Source organism: Vipera berus (genome assembly GCF_964194415.1).
Source record: "Vipera berus genome assembly, chromosome: 1".
NCBI classification, from domain to species: Eukaryota; Metazoa; Chordata; class Lepidosauria; order Squamata; family Viperidae; genus Vipera; species Vipera berus.
This window is the reverse complement of record NC_138202.1, coordinates 317,456,327-317,481,333: the sequence shown is the minus strand read 5'-3', so window position 1 is coordinate 317,481,333 and position 25,007 is coordinate 317,456,327. Positions and strand designations below refer to the sequence as shown.

The following is a 25,007-nucleotide window of genomic DNA, read 5'->3' as shown; positions in this document are numbered from 1 at the left end:
GCTGTTAGTGCCTTTTCTACACTAAATTTTTACTATATATATATATATAGCATGCGTATCTATGAGATACACCATGATGATAAACCCATTAATCTCTAAATTCTTGCCATTTCTAAGCAGAAATTCCATGCAGTAAGTGTCTCAATGTGAAATCCATAAAATCCATAAAAGGAGATCTACTACTGAAATACTAGGATAAATGGCTGGTTTGCATTGCCCCTGGTCTTTATCCAACACTGAGAATAGACTGCTGTTTTATCAAAAGAGGAATAAATTGCTGTTATTGTGATGTTAGCCCATCACTTGGCATTGCAATTCAGGTTTTTGTGAGAAAGAAATGTATGATCTAACTGCAATTTGACCTATGCCTTCTGCCATCCATATAGGTGTTCTAATGGAGCATAAAAAAAGTGTGGAATACAAGGACATGTAAACTGGTGGTAAAGAAATGCATTTGAGGGAAAGATGGAAGGGCATGGGAGTTTGTGTGCAACTTATTAAACCAGAGAAGAGAAGCAACAATTCAGGGATAATTATTTTATTTTCATATACAGTACCTTGCAATCAAGCACAGAATGAAGTATAATACCATTTGAATTTTTCCCCAGATACTTCTAAAAACAGTTTTTAAAAAATGAGATGATAAACTTCTTAGAATGCCAAAAAGTCTTTTTTTAAACCAGCAAGAAAACAAATCCAAATACTTTTGTCTTAGGCTTTGAAAGGTATGTATTGCTTCTGGGACAAAAATGTTAATGAAATGATGTGGGCTATGGCCAATGTTAGGCAATATTTTGGAGGAGTGAGGGAGCAAAGGAAAGACCACAATTGCTACAGCACCCAACATTTCTCCAACAAGGATCTATTTTTTAATAGCAAGTATAGGGAACAGTTGCAGTTAGATTTCAGGACTGATAAACACTCACTTTTCATTCATAGTCAGAGCACTCTTCTTGTACCTAAACAGATAATAAGTACTCAGCACACTCCCCCTTCTTGACACAACACACTGAGACTAATCACACATAATTGGAGAGGAGGAGCAGAGGGCTGGCCAACGCATTGTGTCCAGAGGACAAATGGTCAGTTTATGAAGCTTTAGTTTGAAGCAATAATTTCTAATACATCTACTCAGAGGACAACCCCCCCAAATAAAAACTCAACAATAAAACTCCAAAATCCCAAATCCTGTTGTAAAAAAAAAATCAGATAAACTGACTTTGAAAAATTTCACTCTGAAAAGAAAACCCCAAAAGTAATTTTAAAAAATAGCCTAAGGGATAATGGTAAAATAAGATGAAATCTTCGTAGAATACCGTATGACATGGTCTCAAATGTTGGACAGATACCAGTATCTGTTTTTTTCACTTACTTGAACAATAAATCCTTTAGCATTTTGCAGTTGGTCAAACACATTTTTTCCAGATGCAACAGAAAAATAAAACCATGTTTGTCACAATGAAGAAATCATCTGCGAAATGACAGCCACAAAGGAAGGAAAATAGAGCTGTTGAAACTTTCAGCTCTCTTTTTAATACAATGGACCCATAGTTCTAGAGTGATCTGCTCTACATTGCTCAGAGTTTACCTTTCCCATGAAATTATTACATAAGTACATTCTATTTTGTAATAAAAATATTGACTTCCCATATTCTATCCTTCTTTGGTTAAAACAAGAAAAAATGGGTAGTGGAGATTTGGATCATAAATATCTTTTTCTTCTTTTTTCAGCTGCAAATAAAGAAACAAAGCAACAGTCAATTTGTTTTAATCATAAAAATATAATCTTTGTTGGTACATTTGTTTTTGTTGTTGGATGAGTGGTTATCAAATGAGAAAATAATTTTTTATTTTCATTTTTTATAACGGTAATTAAAATTGCTAGTGAGAAAATATCACGCAGTGGGGTAAATATGGTTCGTCTGAAATATACAAGTAAATAACTGCCTCCTAAAGAATAAAGCTTTGTATTTATGATTGATAAAACACTGAGATCATCAACAGCTAACAAATTTAAGTAGTTTTGCATAGTAATTCAAACTTGCCTCTCTTTGAACACAGAATAGCGCAGCATATTCTTAGCAACAAGAACAAAGATTATGTGAACTCTATAACTCAGGGCAGTGTAACATGTATTCTTAAAACATGTATTCATTTAAGCAGCTCTCCAGTGAAAACTTACTTACCAAGTAGTTGAATTTGGCATATATTTTCTATAGGCACAAATTACTGAATTCAGGAAGCTATCCAGATGAAAATCAAGTCATCTTAACATTTAAAAAGACATCGCTGAAACAATTTCCTTGTGTGTGTTTACAGAGGCAACACTAAACTGAAAGATGAGAGGCAAAGAATATGAAGTACTCTCCTTTTTCTTTAATATATAATATTTAATATGTAATACTCTAGTGTACATATGTATACTAGAATATTATATATTTGAAAGAGCTTCTGGCATTTCTTTTCAGCCATTATATAAACAGGAATTTACCAATGTCCTATTGTTTAATTCTGAGAAATAATTTTCCATTTATGAGTAGTACAATTTACCCAACAACAATTATTAATCTCTCAAAATTCTCAGCCATGTTAACAATGACAATTTGGTTCTCTAATATTAGAACAAGGAGCTCTATGTGAATAAAATGGCTCATTAATTTAAATATTTAAATAGCTAACTTATTGTTCAGGTAATGTTATTCTTAGTGGGTGATGTACTTTGATTAAAATGGCATTGCAAATACCAAAATGTTGTCCCTTAAAGCAGTGGTGGGATTCAAATATGTGAACAACTGTTTCTCTGTGTGTGGATGCCGCTTCTGGAAGTCCATTCTGGGCCTGAGCAACAAAAAACTGTTTTGTTTTGTTTTTGGTGGGTGGGGGTGTGGCATGAATTTTCATGGGACACATTCCAAATGATCTCTTGAAGAACCAAAAATACTCCATTGTTATAAGTGTTGTTGTTGATGATGATGATGATAATAATAATAATGAAGAAATGCTTCCTTTTTTTTAAAAAAAGTGTACAAAATAATTTCCAGTTCAAAGTTTTCCCCAGTTGCATGTTAAAGTCTGTTTTTTTTTAGAAAGGAAACTTCATTTCCTTGAAGAGTAAACTTCAAATGACCATTCCTATTGCTCATAATCTTCTCTACCCTGATGTGTCTTGGGTCAGCAGCTTCACTAACCTACATCCAGAAATAATATCTTGTAAGTCCATAAGGGAAAAAAAAATGTTCTTTAGGAATGCAGCAGATCTGGTCTGTTCCCCCCCCCCCCCCAGCCTGTCTCTTTTAAACCTGAATTCTCTAGTGACCTCTGGTGGCCAGCCCAAAGGCTCCATTGCAGAGTTTAAACACAACCCAGACCCGGCTTCACTATTCCAGATTAGCAGGGGGATGTTAAACAAATAAATGCCACAAAGGCATGTATTACTGCAACCTGTTATCCAATCATAAGTGCATTGGAAACATAACATTATTGAACTCATATATGCACACACAGAAGCATTTGTAAACAGTGCATATGCTTCAGTCCAGAATATTATGTAGAGTGTTATTGCGCACATCATGGTTGCACTTCTGAGCCCAATTAATTATTGTAATTTTATGAAATGGGGGGGAAAAACCTCGTAAGCCCACCCTTTGAATTGCACGAACAACTAAAAGCAAATTGTGAATAAAACAATTTTTCAATTTTGGAGGCAAGAAGAGGGAGGAGAGCAAGAGAGGCCTAGGAGAACTGAAATAAATTATATGGCCACTCTTGGTAGCATTATGCTTTCCCTCCTAATTGGATGTAACACACTCAGACCCACAGGGTGAACAGCAGCAACGGGAGCGGAATTCATACTGTTTACCCTTTACAGTAGCCACAATTATTAACCGCACACCAGACACATTATAAGCACTAGCCATTCGTAATGTGGTATTTCAAATAGATAAGCAGAAAGGCAATATAACTATTCTTTTGACATCACATTCTGCTCTCCTACCACAGCCTCAGCCTCAGCCTTTGCTTTTGTTTAGAAAATCATCCTGACTTTGCTTTGTCCCTGTTATAACATGAATCTATGCTACCCTCAGCTTTATATTTTTGTTAATTATTTCAGGAGAAGGGCAATATTGGATCTTTCATACCCAGTTTACAATGTATATTTGGCAAAGGAGCATAACCTTCATCTCCTTATTTTTTATGTATTAATTATTAAGAAAATATTACAGAAGTTAGTGTGAGAGTGATGCGCTGTGAAACCCAACCTGGGGAAAGGATGTGTGTATAGTTTTTAACAAAAGCACAAGCAGAAAGTATAGGCCCAGTTTTGATTACAGGCTTGTTTTTTTGAAACGGAAATAAAATTTCACAGCTAACAATGAGAGGTGAAAAGTTTAAGAGGCAAAGCTGTTCCTCCTGATCACTGCCTGTTAATCAGCTTCATGGGTGGTTGCCTAAATCTGTGGGTTTTTTTTTATATTGTTGTTACTTGCACTACTGTCAAGATTGTAACTAATTTTTCCCCCTCTTCTAAGAGGAGGGGTGAATAACTTGCCATAGAAGGCAGCTGTGGATGAGTGGCATGAAGCACTAATGCAGAGGGCAAAATTAAAATTCATGAATCTCTTCACAACCATTTGTGTAACAAGATTAAGACGGGACAGCAGAAAATAGCTGCATTATCAGGCTTCTTACAGTTCTCCAGCTGGTTACGCTCTATTCCAAAACAGTAGGGATAAGAGGATAACATGGAGCCAAAAGGAAAATGCCTCTCCTTCATTTGGGAGAAAACAGGTCCGAGGGAAAGATGAGGCTTGGATATGCAACCAGAAGGCATGATCCTACTTAACCACCAAACTTTTCATATAAATCCAGCAATAAAAAACGAAGGTTATAGTCAACTCAGCAATTGGAAAGCCCCCTTGTCTTTTTTATTTCCTCGGAAGAAGAAAGAAGAAAATTCCAAAAAGTAGGTATATCAGCCATCATCAGTTTAGGAGAAAACTAACTATTGAGCCAGAAGGATGGGGAATATTTATAACTGAGCTTGGGTAAAACAGTTTGATATCCAATCATAGGAGTGTATAAAGTTTGCAGTATCTCTATTTTCAGCCAATACATCTTTGCCTGAACCGTCTTCCGTTCTTGCACAATGCTGTACTGCCTCAACTGCTGAATGCTATTGTTATTTACTGTGTAATTGTTTGTGTTGCTCTATCTTAATCCAAAAGGAGTGGCTTTTTTTTGTTTCAAGCTCTTTCAAACTATACACAATTTACTGACCAAAATATACATCAATACAACAATCAATCACTGTATACTGCACAGTGACTCACAAGGCAACTCTATATCCTTTATGTGGAAGGAAAATGCATGAAATTCACTGAGACTGTTCAAAATAAATAAGTGAAAAATCACTGTAGTAGCATTTATCAGTAATGGAGGACAGTTAAGAGACATTTTTCTTGTTTACTCAATTATGCTGTTATGAAGGAACTATTTACTGAAGAATGTACCCCTAGCAACTTTTCCAAATGACGTTTAAACACATACCCAAAGGGGTTTTTTTTGGGGGGGGGGGTTGGAGGGGTAGAGAAAATTGTGCAGGCCCCATGTTCTGATTTTAATTCTTTTTAAGTTATTAATCCTTTTTGCCATTTCAGCCACCCTGGAAGAATAAAAAACAAGACTCATACAAGAGATAATATAAATTTGATTAATAAAGTAAATAAGTTTACACATAATTCATTAATCTCTGAACATAAGGTTTATGATTTATATATGCCCACGAATTTTCCTGTACTTTTTCCTCAAAGGGTAGCATTTCAGAGTCTCAAAAAAAACAAAAAGACCATGCATGTGAATGGCATTGGATTGCTTAAGCCCACTCTCCTACCCTGGAGTGGGGTGGGGCTGGTGGCTAATCCAGCTATTTGTGATTAGGGTTTAATCGAGTCATCTGAGCTCTGGAGAGGATGCTTCTCCTGACTAGGTATTTTCAATGGTTTTCTCTACCATAAATAGCAGGTGTCCCCCTTTGTATCACCTGCTTAATTATCAGCAAGGAACAATGCTGGGTGTTTGAGAGATATGTTGCATGGGGCACTAAGGAGATGGGTGGAAGCTAGCAGGAATGTTCATGGAAGCCAGAGTCATACAATTCTCTGGTGCCACTATTTCAGAATACCTGTGCTGACACTGAATTTGCTTGCTCTGAACAATGAATACATCTGAGATTGATACAGTTCTTCAGAGCCTCTCATACTGTAGGAGGAACTGGGAATTGGTATAGCTCAATGTGTGATCCACCAAATTAAATGCAGCCCATTATTAGTCATATGACACATGCTACCAAGTGAACACCTGTCTTCTATTTTTGCTGTCCTAGAAATGCAACAATATTTCTATCAGCAATTTGATACCAAACACCACCCTACTGCCTTCTATTTTGTTCTGCACCAAAGAGGATGGTTGGTGCCCAAGTGGCTATTTTCTTCCTAATTCACAATGCATTCCTGTTCTTGTTTCTTGTGTAATTCCTCAAAAGTATTTTTACAATACGATTCCATCCACCCTTCTATGCACTATCCAAGGGAAAATTTAACATAGTTGGAACACAATTATTTTGTCATGTTCTTTAAACATGGAGTTGATCAGAGGCAAATGAAGAATAGCATTAAGGCCAGAAAGTGCCTGAGGAAATTGTTTTCTTACTAAGCATCCCACATAGTGTCCCCAATATGAAATATTGTACAGCTGCTTTTGATTACTGATTGTATGGTTTAGAGTATGATTTAAAAAGGGGAGAAGAGGTTGCAAAATTCTTCTAACAGACTTAATTCAATTTTTTTTAAAAAAAACACCTCTTGAGCCTTTAACACAGAGCAGCACTTAGCCAGCACCTGAACACATAGTAAAGCAGAAAGAAATAATTGCCCATTGCGAGGACAGGCTGTGTGCCAGCTCCCTGTCTTCCCTTTGCCTTAGGGGCTGTTTAACATTGAAAAAAGAAAAGGAACTCATGTGAAGCTTAACATGACAGAGCTATGGTGATATCCTGTACTAATTTTCTTGATCTTCCAAGTCTAAGTAAAGCAGCAGTGAAGAATTTGCCTCTTAAATAGGAAACTGAGCACCAAAATGGATCTCTGTACTTCCATATTCCTTAGACCCGGAAGAAGAAAAAAAGGGGAATGTGAACTGCTGTGCCTCTGGGATGTTGGGCCATACAATGAGGAAGTAAAGAGAGAGCTAAGGAAACTATTATAACCTACCTTTCAATCAACCAGCTTAGTGTCATCTGCAAATTTGATGAGTTCCCCTTCTATTTTCTCATCTAGATAATTTCTGAAGATAATAAAGAGTACTGAGCCTAAAACAGAACCTTGAGGTACCCCAACACATACTTCCCTCCATGTGGATGCAGTTCTGTTGAGGACACTGGTATGGTTTGTCAGCATCTATCCATGGTGGTGATACTGTCTATCCCACATTTTTCTAGCTTATCAAGAAGTAGGCTGTGGTCTACCTTGTCAAACCCCTTACTGAAATTTAAGTATACTATGACCACAGTATTTTGCTGACCCGCTAATTATTATACTAATTAAGTGTGCTAGAAAATTGCAAGCCTCCATAGAGGGAATATAAATGTAACTAGTGTGCTTACTTACTCTATGAGTAAAAAGTAGAATATATGGACAAGAAAGTTATGCATTGCTCTGCAATCCTCTGGATAATTGCAGATTTATTGAAGGGGAGGTATCTGTCTGGCCACGGTTCAGTTATTCTCTCAAATATGTAATATTTCCAGTTTTGTATACAGGTTATTTGTGTGTCTATATCAATGTTTTTAAGTTTAATAACTTTAAGATGCATGAACATTAACTCCCAAGGCTGACTGGGAAATTCTGGGGTTGAAATCCACGCATCTTAAAGTTGCCAAGCTTGAAAAAGACTGATCTATTCTCTGCAGCTCAATAGTTTTTCAGTATGACTTGGGGGGATGATGCCCAAAACATTTTTAAAGAATCTGTTCACCCTAGGAATTATCTAGGAATTATCTGAATTTTCCAAGGATTTTCTCTCCCTAAAAGAAGACCAAGAAGGTCATATCTTTCAAGCTTAGTAAATAATGATTGCTTATTAACACTAATTCTATGGTTTAGTATTTATATAGTACATTAACTAATGCTTTTGGTCAAGGCTGGAATATATGCACAGCACAGTACAGCACTAAGCTGAAGGGAGACACAGTACACTAAAGATACTAGAGAGAGGGCATTGTCTTGTATATGAGTAAAAGAGAAGGAAAAAGAGATGTATTCCTATACTATTTCAGTTTGTTACTCTGATGTGGTATTTAAATTAGACACTTCCAATGTTTTTAATTCAGGCACAGATATTTAAAACTATTCTGTTCATTCATTAGGGTTTTCAGATCTGGAATATAAAAATCTGGATGGACAACAAATTTATTTTTATTTTATTTTAATTCCATTTATATCCCGCCCTTCTCCGAAGACTCAGGGCGGCTTACAAGCTTAGCAGTAGCCTTCATTCTATGTATATGCCTGCTTATTAGGGCTTTCATACACCACCCCCCAAGCGGCATTATTACAAAGTCAGCTTAATTGCCCCCAACAATCTGGGTCCTCATTTTACCTACCTCGGAAGGATGGAAGGCTGAGTCAACCTTGAGCCTGGTGGGATGCGAACCTGCACTAATTGCAGGCAGCTGGTGTTACTTAAGGAGGCATTAGCCCACTGCTCCACCAAGGCTCTTTGCAGCAAAGAGACACAGAAATGTTTAATTGGATTTTTGTGGCCCAAATCTGTAAGCCTAAAGGTAAGGTAAAGGTTCCCCCCCACATGCGTGCTAGTCGTTTCCAACTCTAGGGGCCGGTGCTCATCTCTGTTTCAAAGCCGAAGAGCCAGCGCTTGTCCAAGGACGTGTCTGTGGTCATGTGGCCGGCATGACTAGATGCCAAAGGCGCACGGAGCGCTGTTACCTTCCCACCGTAGTGGTCCCTATTTGTCTACTTGCATTTGTCTACTTGCATTTTTACGTGCTTTACACTTATTTCTCATTTTATGTTTCTATTTTTTATTCTTAATATTTATCCTCTCAGATAAAGTCTTCATCAGATGCCTTATTCCAGGCAGCATTTAAGTCACATGCCTTGTTGTTGTTCAATTGTTGTATGCTGTTTAGAGTCATGTTTTGCCAGATGGGAAGTTCTACAAATTTGATTAATAAATAAATAAACTTCTAATGTGTCATGTTCTTGATGATTTGGATCCGGTCCATAGTTGTTATGGTGATCATGAACTTCTGAGCTGTCTCAGACTCAATGCCACCTGGAAGAAGTTGAAGTCATCAAGAATTCTAGGCCTTGGGACTCGGTTGCCAGCCAGACAATGGACTCTAGAAGATCACGCAAGGATGGCTGCCCCTGAAAGCCATCATATCCTTACGGGTGTCAGTTGCTATCGCACCACTCTTGCTCTGGACTCAGGACAGTGCTACACTTGAAATCCAGGCAGGCACATTTCTGAGGAGGGAACTTCCCCTCTGCTCCGACTTGAGTCTTCTTTATACATGCCAGGTCAGGTCTGTTAGGTCATGGATGAGGACAGTCTTATTACTTGACATTGAAAATCAGCAGCCAGAGTCCATATATAAAAAATTGTATCCTATGGAGTAGCATCTCCCAACCTTTTGGGCACCAGGGATTGGTTCTGTGGAGAAAGTTTTTTCCGCAGATTGGAAGGGGTGCGTTTTTGTGTGCTGCCTGCATCCTACGGATGGGGCTTAGCTTGTTTGCATGGCCCGGTTGCTGGCAAACCACAGCCCGGTGCCAGTCCAGGGACTGGGGGTTGGGGACTCCTGCTATGGAGGACAAAATGTATGTGTTTACACAAATACAAGTAAAGAATGCCTTTTTGTTTGGCTTTTGCCCTTAGTTCTTTCACTGTTGGCTATTCTATTTTCTGTCCCATTGGTTCCCAGTCACTTTTCTCCTAATTCATAAGGATGCACCATATATGGTCCCCAATTACCTAATACAGATTCCCTCTCCCCAATTACTGAGATTTATGGGACAAAGAGGTGCAGCAAAAGGATGGTGAAATATAATCCTTGTAGCTCCAATTCTTGTTTAGAAAGAAATAAAGTTTAATAAGAGGTGGACTCAAGTTTCCTCACTGCTATATATATTGTTTAATCTGGACGATACCTGATTGTGACATGATAAAAATTTGTTGGATTAAACAATGGTCTCTTAGGTAACATCTACTCACAACTGGTGTATTTTTTTAAACCTGGATTTCTTTTTAACTATTATGCTTAATAGCCATTGACGGGTTTTATTAAATTCTCCCTTAGCTCTGTATAAGTTAGCAGTTACTGTATATCTTCTGGAAAATACATTTCATAAATGAAGGGTATTTTTTCACCTTCTGTCTCTTCTAAAATTATGGTCAGTCAGTTTCTTTGTGTATCCAAGTTATAGCACTACATGGTATGATTATCCAGGTCTAACTTGGTTCACTTAATTTACCAACACTTCTGGCCTTGCATGACATGCTGAACTATTAGCTAATCTACAATTGCTAGGCTAAAATGTGGTTGTTCAATTTACAGTTTAGGGTGTTTTGTAATTGCTGCTGATCACTCATATTTATCCGTAGGTTTCTTTAGACTAAAGAATCCATGTACGCTACCACATTCAATAATATTAAAATTCAAAGAGTACAGTGAAAAAACTTGGACTAAAATTAAGGTCTGAAATTGCTTAGCTTTTGAGCCCACCCATGTGATACAAATGGACTTTCAACATTCTTTACTATAGTCCTTGACAGAAAATTTCTGATAGAAGATTTCTCTGAATTGTTTAAGGGGAAGGAGAATTTTTCAAACAATTGTGTGTAGGATTCTGCTTTAGAGGTAATATAAACACTACTGAAAATGCCCCTTTGAAAATATCTGGATGTATAATGTTCCAGAGCTTAGAATCAAAATATCTGATTCCTGTTTCTCCTTTTAGTATAATGAACATCACCATCCTGGTCCAGGAGTTGAAGCAGTTATTTAAGAAGTTTAAAGTTTATGAAGTATGAAGTCTCCAGTGCAAAATAACACTATACTTTTATTACACTAAATGTAATAAAAGAAGACAATGAGAACAATCACTTTAAGAAAACAAGCTTAAAATCATATTTAGATAAGTGCTTTTGGTTGACTATTGTAATATAGAGATCAGACACAGATAGCCTCATAACCTGAACATTCTGTGTCAGATCATTCCATCTGAAGCTACCATTTGACCCACCGATAAATCAAATGTGAATTTAAAATATGATATGACACAATTAGACATTCACCTCCTAATTAATTTCACATTTTTTGAGTCCTGAGTCCTCCGGGAGAAGGGCGGTATATAAATAAAATTAATAATAATAATAATAATAATAATAATAATAATAATAATAATAATAATAATAATAATAATAATAATAATAATAATAATAATAATAATAATCAGTAAAATTAATTGCCATAAGCTTCAGGCTCAAATATATATAGTTGTTTTTAATAGATACGCATGAGATGAACAAAATTAAACACCTGAATGTTTTGAATTAGATCCCTATGAATGAACAGATTAATTCTGAGGAAATGGTGAAGCCAAGCCTCTGTAAAGGTCTTCTAGATATGCAAAGATAAAGGATGGCTCTTCCACACAAAATAATCAGATACAAAAAAATAGCTATTTAGAAGCAGCATACCTATGAGTACTTTAATCAAATATTTAGGTTACCTGCCAAAAGAACCATGATCTCTTCAAAATGCAATGTGGATTAAAGTGTTATCTACCATGAACAGAAAACTAACCTTGGAATGGAAGTTTGAGATGTGTTCATCATAATTTTCATGTCTTTGGATAGAAAAACCAGCCTTTTCAGCTAGACTGCAGAACTGGTTTAGAGTATCTCCTCTAAGTGGAGCAAATACCAGAGCTTTCCCCTAAAACATTAAGAACATTTATTTGTTTTTATTTAAATTGTAACATAACATTGATAAAATTGTTAACACATTATTAAAATGAACAATGGTATAAAAAATAGGAACAGGAAAATCTTGAAAAATATGCTAGAAAGTAAATTTCACCAAACATGAATAATTACACTTGACTGTTACCAAATTTATTTCATCTTTTCCACAGAATTTTGTCCAATTATTCTATTAAATCAAGTTGCTAAAGAGAAACACTATAGGCTGTAAAGAAAATTGATCCATAGTCATATTTAATTTTTGTTAGAATTGAGGTAACTGTACAAATGGTGTTGCATGTAAAACTGTATAAATGGGACATGTTTCACATTGAATTTTCTACACTTCTCCTTCCATTACAGCTACCAGAAAATATTTCTAGTGTTTGTGGGAATTACAAAAAATATCTTGGATGAGGAACAGAGGAGCTGTGGACCCCGAATATTTCTGACAGTTTTATCAGAACTGGAAAGGAATAGAGCAGGGGTGTCAAACTCAATTTCATTGAGGGCCGCATCAGCATTGCGGTTGCCCTCAAGGGGCCGGGTGGGTGTGGTCTGGGTGGGCGTGGCCTACTGGGTGGGCGTGGCTAGAGTGTGTATGGCCTACTGGGTGGGCGTGGCCAGCTCTACATCGTTCGCATCAAGGGTGCCTATGGGGGCCTGGGCAGGAGTGGGACAGATCTGAGGGTCTCTGGCAGGAGGAGGGTCTCTGGGTCAGGGCCAAGGCAGTGGGGGCCGTTCCCTCACTGTTTCCAGGATGGCTTCGCGGGCCACATGAAACCACTTCGTGGGCCGCATCCGGCCCCCGGGCCTTGTGTTTGACATGTCTGGAATAGAGAATGTAGAAAAACCCATGATCAGAGCATCCTTCTCTTGGCATAAATTTGGGATTTAATCCAATGAATTTAACCATTCTATATCTGTTTCTACTGCTTCAATATATCTATGGAGATTCTCAGACATCCAGGTCATGGTTGTTCCAAAGGTGCTTTTGTTTTTCATGAGGCAACTGGACTTCCTTGTTTTACTTTGAAGACGTTTCGTTTCTTATCCAGTAAGAGCTGAAGAAGCTTCTTGGATGAGAAGCGAAATGTCTTCAAAGAAAAAGAAGAAAGTCCAGTTGTCTCATGGGGGAAAAAAAGCTTCAATATATTTTTTCATAATAAAACAATATTGATAAAGGGTTCAACTTGTATTTAGCCGTGCTCTTTAATGCACCAAGAAAATGCAAGTCTCCCTATTGATGCATTTTGCTATGAAGTGTTCCATTATGGAGAAATAATAGATTCATAATGCAGTAAGAAAACCCCCGCAAAAAGCTTTTTAAAAAATCATCACTGAATTCAAAGGCAGGAATTATAAGTCAACAGAAGAATGCACATTGTTTTCACTGGGTTCATATAGACCATGGGTGGCAATTCTTGTGCTCCAAGCAGCTCTCAAATCAGTTTTACAAGTCCCAGGACCCCCAGGATTGTATCACTGAAACTTGGCAACAAATTGTGAAACATCAAGTTTGGGGTTGCCAACTGATTTCTGCTAAGAAAGCAAAGAAATAGGGCATATTAAGCTTTTGAATCAATAAGCATCTCCTCTCCCTGGTTTGCTAACTTGCATGTACCCCATGCAGACTCTAGGTGTTCACATGAATAAATATGGCTGAACCTCAGAAAGATACAGAGGTTTCATAAAAATAAAATAGGGCACTTTAACAATTATGGCTCCAAATCTTAATTCTCCGACGTAGAATAAAAAGATACTCAATTCCTTGTCAAAGTGAAGTAGATTTTCTAAACCCAAGAAAAGTTTTAGTTAATATTGACTCCAGCCTATGTAGATAAATATATTTTTGGTTAAGTGTTCTGTATTAGATTTAGGAATACTGAAGCAAATACTGGGCAAGCAGAAGGGCTTAATAGCCAGCCATCAACACCCCAATCAACATCTAAAAAGCCACGTACAACAGGCACCATATAAACATCACATACAGAACAGCCCAAAAACACACTCTGCTAGAAAGAAGTTTGCTGAAGATCGGCTCCAGTATGAATCTGAAAGCTTGGAAGACAAAACCACTGGTCTTGGTGACTGACCCAGATTGGATCCTGCATGTTAGGCATTCTGCAGTGTAGTTTGTGAGGTATATTTGAACTATTGGCAATTTACTATCAAATACTGTATCTTAAGAGCTGTGGTGGTACAGTGGTTAGAAGGCAGTATTGGAGGATAATTCTGCTGACTGCCAGCAGATTGATCCTGACTGGCTCAAGGTTGACTCAGCCTTCCATCCTTCCTAGGTTGGTAAAATGAGGACCCAGATTGTTGGTCGGGGGAGAGAAAGCTACTCTGTAAACTGCCTAGAAGTGCTATTGCTGTTGTTATTTTCCTATCTCTTTTACCATTCGTTTTTCTCACTATGCACATGTATACATAACCCAAATTAGACTGTTGTTTCTCTGTGTCATATAATATACAGTCATGGCCGAAATTGTTGGCACCCCAGAAATTTTTCCAGAAAATCAAGTATTTCTCACAGAAAAGTATTGCAGGAACACATGTTTTGCTATACACAGGTTTATTCCCTTTGTGTATATTGGAACACAACAAAAAAGGGAGGAAAAAAAGCAAATTGGACAAAATGTCAAACAAAACTCCAAAAACAGGCTGGACAAAATTATTGGCACCCTTAACTTAATATTTGGTTGTACACCCTTTGGAAAAAATAACTGAATTCAGTCGCTTCCTATAACCATCAATAAGCTTCTTACACCTCTCACCCAGAATTTTGGACCACTCTTCCTTTGCAAACTGCTCCAGGTCTCTCTTATTGGAAGGGTGCCTTTTCCCAACAGCATCCGTGACTTGGTTGAGGGTGAGCAGGCGGACCTGGCTTGCATCACGGAGACTTGGTTGGGCCCAGAGGGCGGTATTCCTCTGGCTGATCTTTGCCCACCAGGTTTCCGGGTGCTACACCGGCCTCGGGCTCAGGGTAGGGGTGGGGGAGTGGCTGTTGTTATGAGGGAGACCTTAGCTCCGCGGGAGGCCACCGTTCCGCAGATAGTCGGGTGTGAGTCTCTCTTCTTGAGATGCGGCCCTGGTGCGCAGTTGGGCTTGCTGCTGGTGTACCTTTCGCCTAGTCACGCAGCAGCAGCCCTGCCTGAGCTTCTCGATGTCCTCTCTGGGTTGGTGGTTGAGTTCCCGAAACTTATAGTTTTGGGGGACTTCAATCTACCATCTCTGGGAGGATCATCTGAGTTGGCTCGGGAGTTCATGGCTTCCATGACGGCCATGGACCTGACGCAAGTAATTTCAGGACCGACTCATGAGGGAGGCCACACCCTTGACCTAGTTTTCTTATCTGGTTGGTGGTTAGATGACCTTGGTGGGGGCTCTCCAATTATTATGCCCCTGTCATGGACCGATCATCATCTCCTGCGGCTGGTCTTCCGTTTTGCCACCCCCCGCCGTGGGTGTGTGGAACCAGTTAGATGGTACCGCCCCAGACGCTTAATGGATTCCACGAGATTCCAGGCAGCGCTGGGGTCCCCACCTGCCTCCCCCACTCACAGCTCGGCAGATGCCTTAGTGGAAGCTTGGGAAAGGGCAGCCACTGAGGCTCTTGACCGAGTTGTACCCTTGCGGCCCCTGACCCGATGCAGATCCCGTCGAGCTCCATGGTTCTCCGCGGAGCTCCGGGAGATGAAGCGCCGGAGACGGGGCCTAGAGAGCGGTTGGAGGTCCAGCCGATCCGAATCCGACCGATTGCGACTAAGAACCCATATTAGGTCTTATCTCGCTGCGATAAGGGTGGCGAGGTCTAATCACTTCGCTACCCTTATCGCGTCCGCAGATAATTGCCCGGCCGCTCTGTTTAGGGTGACTCGCTCCCTCCTTAATCAGGAGGTGAGGGAGGAACCCTTGCAGGGTCGTGCCGAGGAGTTTAACAATTATCTGTCGGACAAAATCACTCGGATTCGGACCGGTCTGGACTCTGACTGGGCAGAGTCTGGCGATCAGGACGCGGGTGGTCTTGTCGATATCACTTGGGAGGAGTTTGATTCTGTAACTCCGGAGGAAGTGGACAGGATTATGGGGAGACTGAGCTCCACCACATGTTTATTGGACCCGTGCCCTTCCTGGCTGGTTTATGCAGCCCGGGAGAGGACACGCAGCTGGTTCCAGGCAGTTATATCAGCTTCTTTGAGTGAGGGCAGCTTCCCTGCCATCTTGAAAGAGGCGGTGGTAAGGCCCCTCCTCAAGAAGCCTGCCTTGGACCCAGCTGTATTGAACAACTTTAGTCCGGTCTCCAACCTTCGCTTTCTTGCGAAGGTTGTTGAGAGTGTGGTGGCGCATCAGCTCCCTTTGGTCCTGGATGAAGCGGATTATCTAGACCCGTACCAATCGGGTTTCAGGCCCGGGCACAGCACGGAGACGGCATTGGTCGCGCTGGTGAATGATCTCTGGAGGGCTCGGGACAGGGGTCATTCCTCTGTTCTAGTCCTATTAGACCTCTCAGCGGCTTTCGATACCATCGACCATGGTATCCTGCTGCGGCGTCTCAGGGGATTGGGAGTGGGAGGCACGGTTTTACAGTGGTTCTCCTCCTAACTCCAGGGACGCTCGCAGTCGGTGTTGACAGGAGGGCAGAGGTCGACCGCGAGGTCTCTCGTTTGTGGAGTTCCTCAGGGGTCGGTCCTCTCGCCTCTCCTGTTCAACATCTATATGAAACCGCTGGGTGAGATCATTCGTGGCTTTGGAGTTGGGTATCATCAGTACGCTGATGATACCCAGCTTTTTCTTTCTACCCCAAACCACCCCAGTGATGCCCTCAACGTGATGTCCCGTTGCCTGGAGGCGGTTCGGGTCTGGATGGGGAGGAACAGACTTCAACTCAACCCCGACAAGACCGAGTGGCTTTGCATACCTTCATCCCGGGTCTATTCGGATATTCCATCTCTTTCTATGGGGGGTGAATTATTACCCCCCGTAGATAGGGCTCGCAACTTGGGAGTCCTCCTAGATTCGCGGCTTACCTTGGAAGATCACATGGTGGCTGTGACTAGGGGGGCTTTCGCCCAGGTTCGCCTGGTGCGCCAGTTGCGGCCCTATCTAAGCCGGGATGATTTATGCACGGTCACTCACGCGCTCGTGACCTCTCGTCTAGACTACTGCAACGCTCTCTACATGGGGCTTCCCTTGAGGACCACCCGGAGGCTCCAACTGGTACAGAATGCAGCCGCGAGGGTTGTGTTGGGAGTCTCCCGATACTCCCATGTGACACCTCTGCTCCGTGAGCTGCATTGGTTGCCAGTTGTCTTCCGGGTGAGATTCAAGGTGCTAGTAATGGTGTTCAAAGCCCTCCATGGCATGGGGCCGGAGTACCTCGGGGAACATCTGCTGCCGGCATCAAGCTCCCTGCGCCCTGTGCGTTCCCACAGAGAGGGCCTCCTCAGGGTGCCACCGGTCAGAGAATGCCGACTGGTGGCCCCCAGGGGGAGATCCTTCTCTGTGGGCGCCCCGGAGCTATGGAACCAGTTACCGGTTGAGCTCCGGACGGCGCCCGATCTGCGCTCCTTTCGCCGCGATCTGAAAACATACTTGTTCGAGCAAGCCGGCCTGGCCTGAGGGGGGATTGGTGGGGTTTTTTATCATTTTTATTGGGGTTTTTACTATGTATCAATTGTATTTTAATCGGGCATGCATTTAATTATCTTTTAGTTTTTGTAAATTTCTGTGTTTTATTCTTGCCCTGTACACCGCCCTGAGTCCTCCGGGAGAAGGGCGGTATAGAAATATTAATAAATTAAATTAAATTAAATTAAATTTTAAGATCTCTCCACAGGTGTTCAATGGGATTCAGATCTGGACTCATTGCTGGCCACTTCAGAACTCTCCAGCGCTTTCTTGCCATCCATTTCTGGGTGCTTTTCGACGTATGTTTGGGGTCATTGTCCTGCTGGAAGACCCAAGATCTCGGACGCAAACCCAGCTTTCTGACACTGGGCTCTACAGTGCTACCCAAAATCCTTTGGTAATCCTCAGATTTCATGATGCCTTGCACACATTCAAGGCACCCAGTGCCAGAGGCAGCAAAACAACCCCAAAACATCATTGAACCTCCACCATATTTCACTGTAGGTACTGTGTTCTTTTCTTTGTAGGCCTCATTTCGTTTTCGGTAAACAGTAGAATGATGTGCTTTACCAAAAAGCTCTATCTTGGTCTCATCTGTCCACAAGACCTTTTCCCAGAAGGATTTTGGCTTACTCAAGTACATTTTGGCAAACTGTAATCTTGCTTTTTTTATGTCTCTGTGTCAGCAGTGGGGTCCTCCTGGGTCTCCTGCCATAGCGTTTCATTTCATTTAAATGTCGACGGATAGTTTGCGCTGACACTGATGCTCCCTGAGCCTGCAGGACAGCTTGCATTCCTTTGGAACTTGTTTGGGGCTGCTTATCCACCATCCGGACTATCCTGCATTGCAACCTTTCATCAATTTTTCTCTTTTGTCCACGACCAGGGAGATTCGCTACAGTGCCATGGGTTGCAAACTTCTTGATAATGTTGCGCACTGTGGACAAAGGCAAATCTAGATCTCTGGAGATGGACTTGTAACCTTGAGATTGTTGATATTTGTCCACAATTTTGGTTCTCAAAATCCTCAAGACAGTTCTCTTCTCCTCTTTCTGTTGTCCATGCTTCGTGTGGCACACACAGACACACAATGCAAAGACTAAGTGAACTTCTCTCCTTTTTATCTGCTTTCAGGTGTGATTTTTATATTGCCCACACCTTTTACTTGCCCCAGGTGAGTTTAAAGGAGCATCACATGCTTGAAACAATCTTATTTTTCCACAATTTTGAAAGGGTGCCAATAATTTTGTCCAGCCCATTTTTGGAGTTTTGTTTGACATTATGTCCAATTTGCTTTTTTTCCTCCCTTTTTTGTTGTGTTCCAATACACACAAAGGGAATAAACCTGTGTATAGCAAAACATGTGTTCCTGCAATACTTTTCTGTGAGAAATACTTGATTTTCTGGAAAAATTTCTGGGGTGCCAACAATTTCGGCCATGACTGTATGTGGGTATATACATAATTTTGTATTTATTTATTTTTGTCATATTTATGTAGTGTATATTGGAGGTGGTGACCCTTTGAGATGCAACAAAATTTCATTTTAATGTGTGCTGATTAGTGTACATTCAAAGTGAGAACAAAGTTAATATTCTATTCTATTCTATTCTATTCTATTCTATTCTATTCTATTCTATTCTATTCTATTCTATTCTATTCTATTCTATTCTACCAAAAGACCAGCCGGCCCCATGACTTTTAAACTGGTAAAAAGCAAATTAATGCAAAAAGAATGAACAGAATACATAATTAAGCATTGTGCAATTATGGGAGAAGATTTATATCTTCAATAGGGTGTTACATACAACCACTTTATATGGAATGTTATAGGTTCCTGTGCTGTATGCCATGGACTTTTCTTAATACAAATGATTTTATATTTTTAAAGTATAATTTTAAATACTATACCTCACTTACATGGCAAAATCTTAGCTCCTAAAAATTATATCATCTCTAAATAAATAAATCTTGCTAGGTTAGTACTGCATAAAAGCCACCAAAGATTGTTGCTGCATTCTAAAACAAACTCTCAAATAATTTACTTGGAAAGTGCTTTCATTTAGCTAAATACACTCTGTGCCATTCATCCAGGCCTTTTGCAGAGCCCATTTGTTTTTCTGAGAGATAAAATCATTCTGAAAATTTTTATCTGAAGGTAGCTGGTTTGAAAAACACTGCCTTCTAACAAGATTTTTGCTCAGTTCAATATAAACCTACTCTTCCAGCTAATCAAACTTTGACTATTCTATTTGCATTGGATTTCCAAGTTTAATATGATTAATCATTCTGGTATGGCTGCATAAATTGCACAGTTTTTGAATTTTGATCACCATTATTGCTTGTATTACAAAATTATTTGGGTCTTATTTATTGCTAAAATCCTAGGAGAATCCTATAAAACTGGACATTTAGAGACATATGCAAAGGGATGGTGGCATTCCTATCTTCCTGGAGATTGCTCTGGAAATGGAGGATCTAATATAAATCCTGTGCTATCAGCATATTGTCCCTGAAGCAAGGGCATAGCAAGCACTGAACTGTTCACTTAGGGAAAGTGGCATAAAAAATCATATAAAAATGAACAGAAGGTTACAGTGGCAAAATGAAATTCATTTTGGGAAAACACAAATGCAGTATTAATTTTTCAGGAGTGATTACTGAGGAAGATATAGTTCTATAAAGAATAATTCTAGAAAATGAAAAGATTTAGGTGTTCTAGAGAAAACTTCAAGTTTTCTTCAAACATAAAATTACACTGTAATATTGTATATGTAATACATTTTGGCTCATTCTCGGATATAGTAGAAAAACACAAGTTGAGGACAGGCAGATATCTCACTAATGCTCAGAACTAAATGTTAATAAAATCACTGTTTTTATGCCCTCTGTGAAATGAATAGCCTTTTGTCAAACAATAGGGAGAATCGTTTGGCTAGCCTGAGATGTCACAGACGAATTCTCAGTGCACAGATTATAGGACCTGGATTTTCTACAAGGATGGATGGTAGCAAAAAGGTTTAGGATATACTGCTCAGGAGATCAAGAATTTCCACTTGAAGGGAGTTCTCAGTGACCTGTCAAATGTAAAACTCTGCAATACAAATATGTCAAAATTACTCTATCAGCTCTATATGCATCTGCCAAGGACTTGCACTATAATGAGCTGTTCAGAAAACAATACTATTTTTTGAGTCAGAAATAATTATTTCTAAGTTCAGTGGGAGATTGAAGTTTAAATCTTCAATTCAGACCACCAACCTTGTCACTAAGTAGCATTGTCATTAAGTGAAACATGTGACCATGTTTGCTTCCGGTTTGCCAATGCTGCCGTTATGGACGTCTGGAGGATGGCTCTCGTCTTCCACATCCAGTTTTGCATCGCTGGGGGGGGGGTCCTAAAAGGGCTGAAGAGTCACCCTGGAGGGGCAACCAGAAAGAAGGGGCTTTTGCAGAAAAACCAGGGGGGTGCACAACTCCCCCATTAGTGCATGCATTCCCTTTGAACTGGCGAACGAAAGACTGGCCATAGCAATACGGCCAGTCATTAGGCTGCAGACAGCCGAAGACACACTTACTACCAGACAACTTTAAAGCAGCGTGGAAGAGACCAGGTAAGATCAACCTCTCTTATACTCCAATCTTCCTTTTTTCACCTAAATAAGCTGCTAAGTACCTTCTTCCCTGCAGAGAGGGAGGGGGGATTTCAACCCTCCTTTCAGAATCAGCAGCGATTGAACCTCCAGGGATGTTTAAAAAAGAAACATTGAAAAAAAATGAATTGGACTTCAACTAGAACTTTATTCCTTTAAAAAAAAACTTGTGGACTAAAAGCTTTTGACTATTTATTCCTTACTTCCTATTTTTATTTGAAAATTTGGCTCTGCTCTTTTGAAACAGAAGAAACAATTGAAAAGCGATTAACAGGCAGTTCCCTAAAAGAAAAGAAAATAATTTTCCAACTTCTGTCACTTCTATTGAGGTCATTAAATGCAGTCATTGAGCCCAATGTCATGTAACTAGAACTTGCGACTTACTGCAGGCTTCCCCAATGATTTTGTTTGTTGGAAGCTAGCTGTGAAAGTTGTAAATGGCAATCACATTACTGTGGGATGCTGCAACCACTGTAAATGTGCGCTGGTTGCTAAGTACCCAAATCACGAACCTATAACCATAGGTATGCTCAGGGCTTTTTTTGTCATAGAACGCTCAGAACGGAGTTCCGGCACCTTTTTTGGATGGAACCTTGTATGGTAGGCAAGGCGGGTTGTATGACATGTGTGAGTTCTGGCACCTTTTTCTTTTACAAAAAAAGCACTGGGTATGCTACAGTATTATAGCTTTAGGTTCATAAATCTATTTTTTCAGCATTATCATAAGTTTGAATGGTCACTGAGAGAGGCAGTCATTAACCAAGAACTACCCATATATTCTTCTGGTAGTTCAGACAGCAATCATCATCATCTCCAGATAAGGATATAAATAAAGTTCAATTAGAGCAATAGACAAGAAAATACTCGAATGAGTATTTTCTTGTCTATTGAATTACAGAATATGTGCTCAGAATTTACTCTCCCTGAAACAAGCAGTCCTTTAGCATTTGGACTTTTAACGTTTCTATATATTCTGGATTCCTGTTCAACCTAGCTGTTGAAGGTCAAGAATAAGAAGCTGGGAGAGTCTTTTTTTAAAAAAATACTATTATTATTATTTAGTTGTTGTACAACAAACAACTACAACAATAATATACTAGACCTGGTGGTTGACATTGGCAATGCCTTGCTTCATAAAAAGATGTTTTTAATTTATTGTTATTCACCTCACTTCACAAATATGGCTTTGACAAGGTTAGGCTGTTTTTATTATGGCAATAGCAGAAGAACGTCTTTTAAGCATAGACTGGATGTATATTTCATATCCATTTATTTGCTAAGTGTTTCATACAGTCAGAATCTGTTTCCAACCATCTTTAGATCAGGTTAAGATTTTAACTTCTGCATCTATATGGTCATGAAGTTATTAAGGGGTTTGTTTTGATATAAAATAAAATTTCAACATATCAGAATTATTTATTTACTTCCTACAAAATTACTGTATTATACAATTCATTTAGTATAAGCTGCAGTAAAAATAGCACTTTGTAACAAATAAATACATAATTACAAAGGTTACTATTGAAGGGATTACACACGACAGAAGCTAACATAAAAATTTTCAATATCAGAATTTTACTTTAATATGAAGACATTGTTATCAAAGGGAAATACTCAAGAAATGCTTTGATAAAAATAATCTCCCAGTATCTTTGAAGCGGTTTCATTTATTTTACTTCCCACTGTGTTCCTTATCAGAAGGCCAAGTATAAGAAGTTTTCTAGTTTATGATTAGGAAGGAATCTGATAGATTAGAAGACTCAATTGAAGTTGGACATAATAAGTATTAAAGTATTACATGACGTTAATCCTGCCATTCCATTACTCTCTCAATCACTGTGCACAGACTAATTATTCTGAAGCCCATGTTCAGGAGAAAATAGAAACATACTTACACTGTGATGAAGTAATCTCTTTATTGCATCCACTAGGCTAGCTCTGTACTGGTCCAGAAACAGGCTGACATTGAAAAGGGAACAGTATTCAGATTAAAAAGGGGTTTCATTTCTAATGATTCTAATGCAGATAAGTATAAGGCTAATTACATATATTTATACACTGCTATGAAGAAAAACTGAATCTAAATTCTTCTCAGTTCATGGTTTCTAAACAAATTCTGAAACTTGCAACCATTTTTGTCTGAAACTAAAGACCAAAGGATTACCAAGACATGCTTTTAACTGAAATACTTTTAAGATAAATAGTTGGGTTATACAATCAGAATTAATATAATATACAATGAATAAATCCCATTCTATTTCTGTAGGAGAAATTAATATTAAAACAGGATGTACTCTGCATTTTATAGAAAGATTATTTCCAAAAATATGTATATATTCTGTACACTCATTTTTTAATTCTCAAACAAGTCTTTTTAGCTGAAATATTAAATAAAATTAAAAATCTGTCTAAAACTAAACAAGTTGCTAGAAGGCAGAAATAAAAATAAACATGGCACTGTGAAATTTATTTAGCCAAATACCACAGGGGGCTTGCAGAATAATTAAAAAGAGAACAAGGATACCTCATTGATAGAATAACTCATATATGTCCATTATATCTTATATGCTTATTTATATATTTATGTATGTTTAAGCATTCTTTTTTGTATATTGAGCATTACCATGGAAATGAGTCTCATTCTTGTTATAATTAAACTTTTTATAAATCTATTTAACCTTATTTTAAACAAGATTCTACTACCTTTTATCCAAGCAGTGTAACAAAAATTCATTTTTCCCCCTCATCAATTTGTTAGAGGCACTAATTTGATTCCATGGTAATTCCAGCAAGAGCTGCAAAGAATTCAGCTCTGTAACTTTATAATGTTGCAATGATACAATGCATGTTGCTATTGCTTACATTAATGGGATACATTGCTTTAATTTAATTACATTTAATTATGAATTAGTTTAGTTGTCTTTCCCATTTTTTTATTCTGATGTCACTTGTAGGAATATGACCTCTGGCATGCCACTCCCAGGCTCCTCAGATCTGGTAAACCTAACAGGTATGTTAAATTTTTCTGCAAAATGTGAAAAAAGGGGAGCGACATATCAATTGGTTTTACTCCCAACTGAAAGAGTAGTTCTCTATTCTTTCAACTGGGAGGAAAACCAATTGATTTTGCATCAACTTGTATATCCCTAAGGTGGTGTGATTTTCACTGGCCCAGGAGACTCACCAACTGAAATTTAGCTGAATATCAAAATTGTAACTTCTATTGTTCTCTATGCCATTTCAGTAAGAAGTGTAGTTAGAATGGCTGAAGTGACTTGGTTTAAGCATATGCAGAAGCTCATTTAGGTGAAAGAGATCCCAGAAAAACGAATTATATGGAGGCATATAATTATATGGAGGTTTCTATGTTGAAACCTACATATTTTATATTTTGTTTGTGAATTATTACTAGCATTTGTGAAGCACTGATATCTGTTTACATTTAATAAGTTTCAGTATTGTGCATGTAATATGATAGCTAAGCGCTACCATTCATGATGCTTCTGATACAAATCTGAGTAGTTTGCTCTTCATCATCATTAGCAGTTCTGCATAACTTCAGTAAACAAAAAAGCTGTCAGGCACATTCATTATGGGGAGAAATGGAGACCTTATTTCCACACAATCAGAACATTATGTAAAATGAAAACAAATGCAAAAACGTGATCAAAAT

The 25,007-nt window shown here is 38.9% G+C and overlaps 1 protein-coding gene across 1 annotated transcript in view; it reads right to left on the bottom strand.

Annotated features, from left to right (window-relative positions):
* Positions 1–522: 522 nt before the first annotated feature.
* CAMKMT (calmodulin-lysine N-methyltransferase) overlaps positions 523–25,007 on the bottom strand; it is a 279,828-nt gene continuing 255,343 nt past the window's right edge. The window contains exons 9-11 of the mRNA XM_081315306.1: positions 23,230–23,293; positions 11,888–12,019; positions 523–1,731 (exon numbers count right to left, since the gene is read on the bottom strand). Of these exons, the coding sequence (XP_081171432.1) occupies positions 1,654–1,731; positions 11,888–12,019; positions 23,230–23,293 (274 nt within the window). The 3' untranslated portion in view covers positions 523–1,653. The remainder of the gene's footprint in view (positions 1,732–11,887; positions 12,020–23,229; positions 23,294–25,007) is intronic.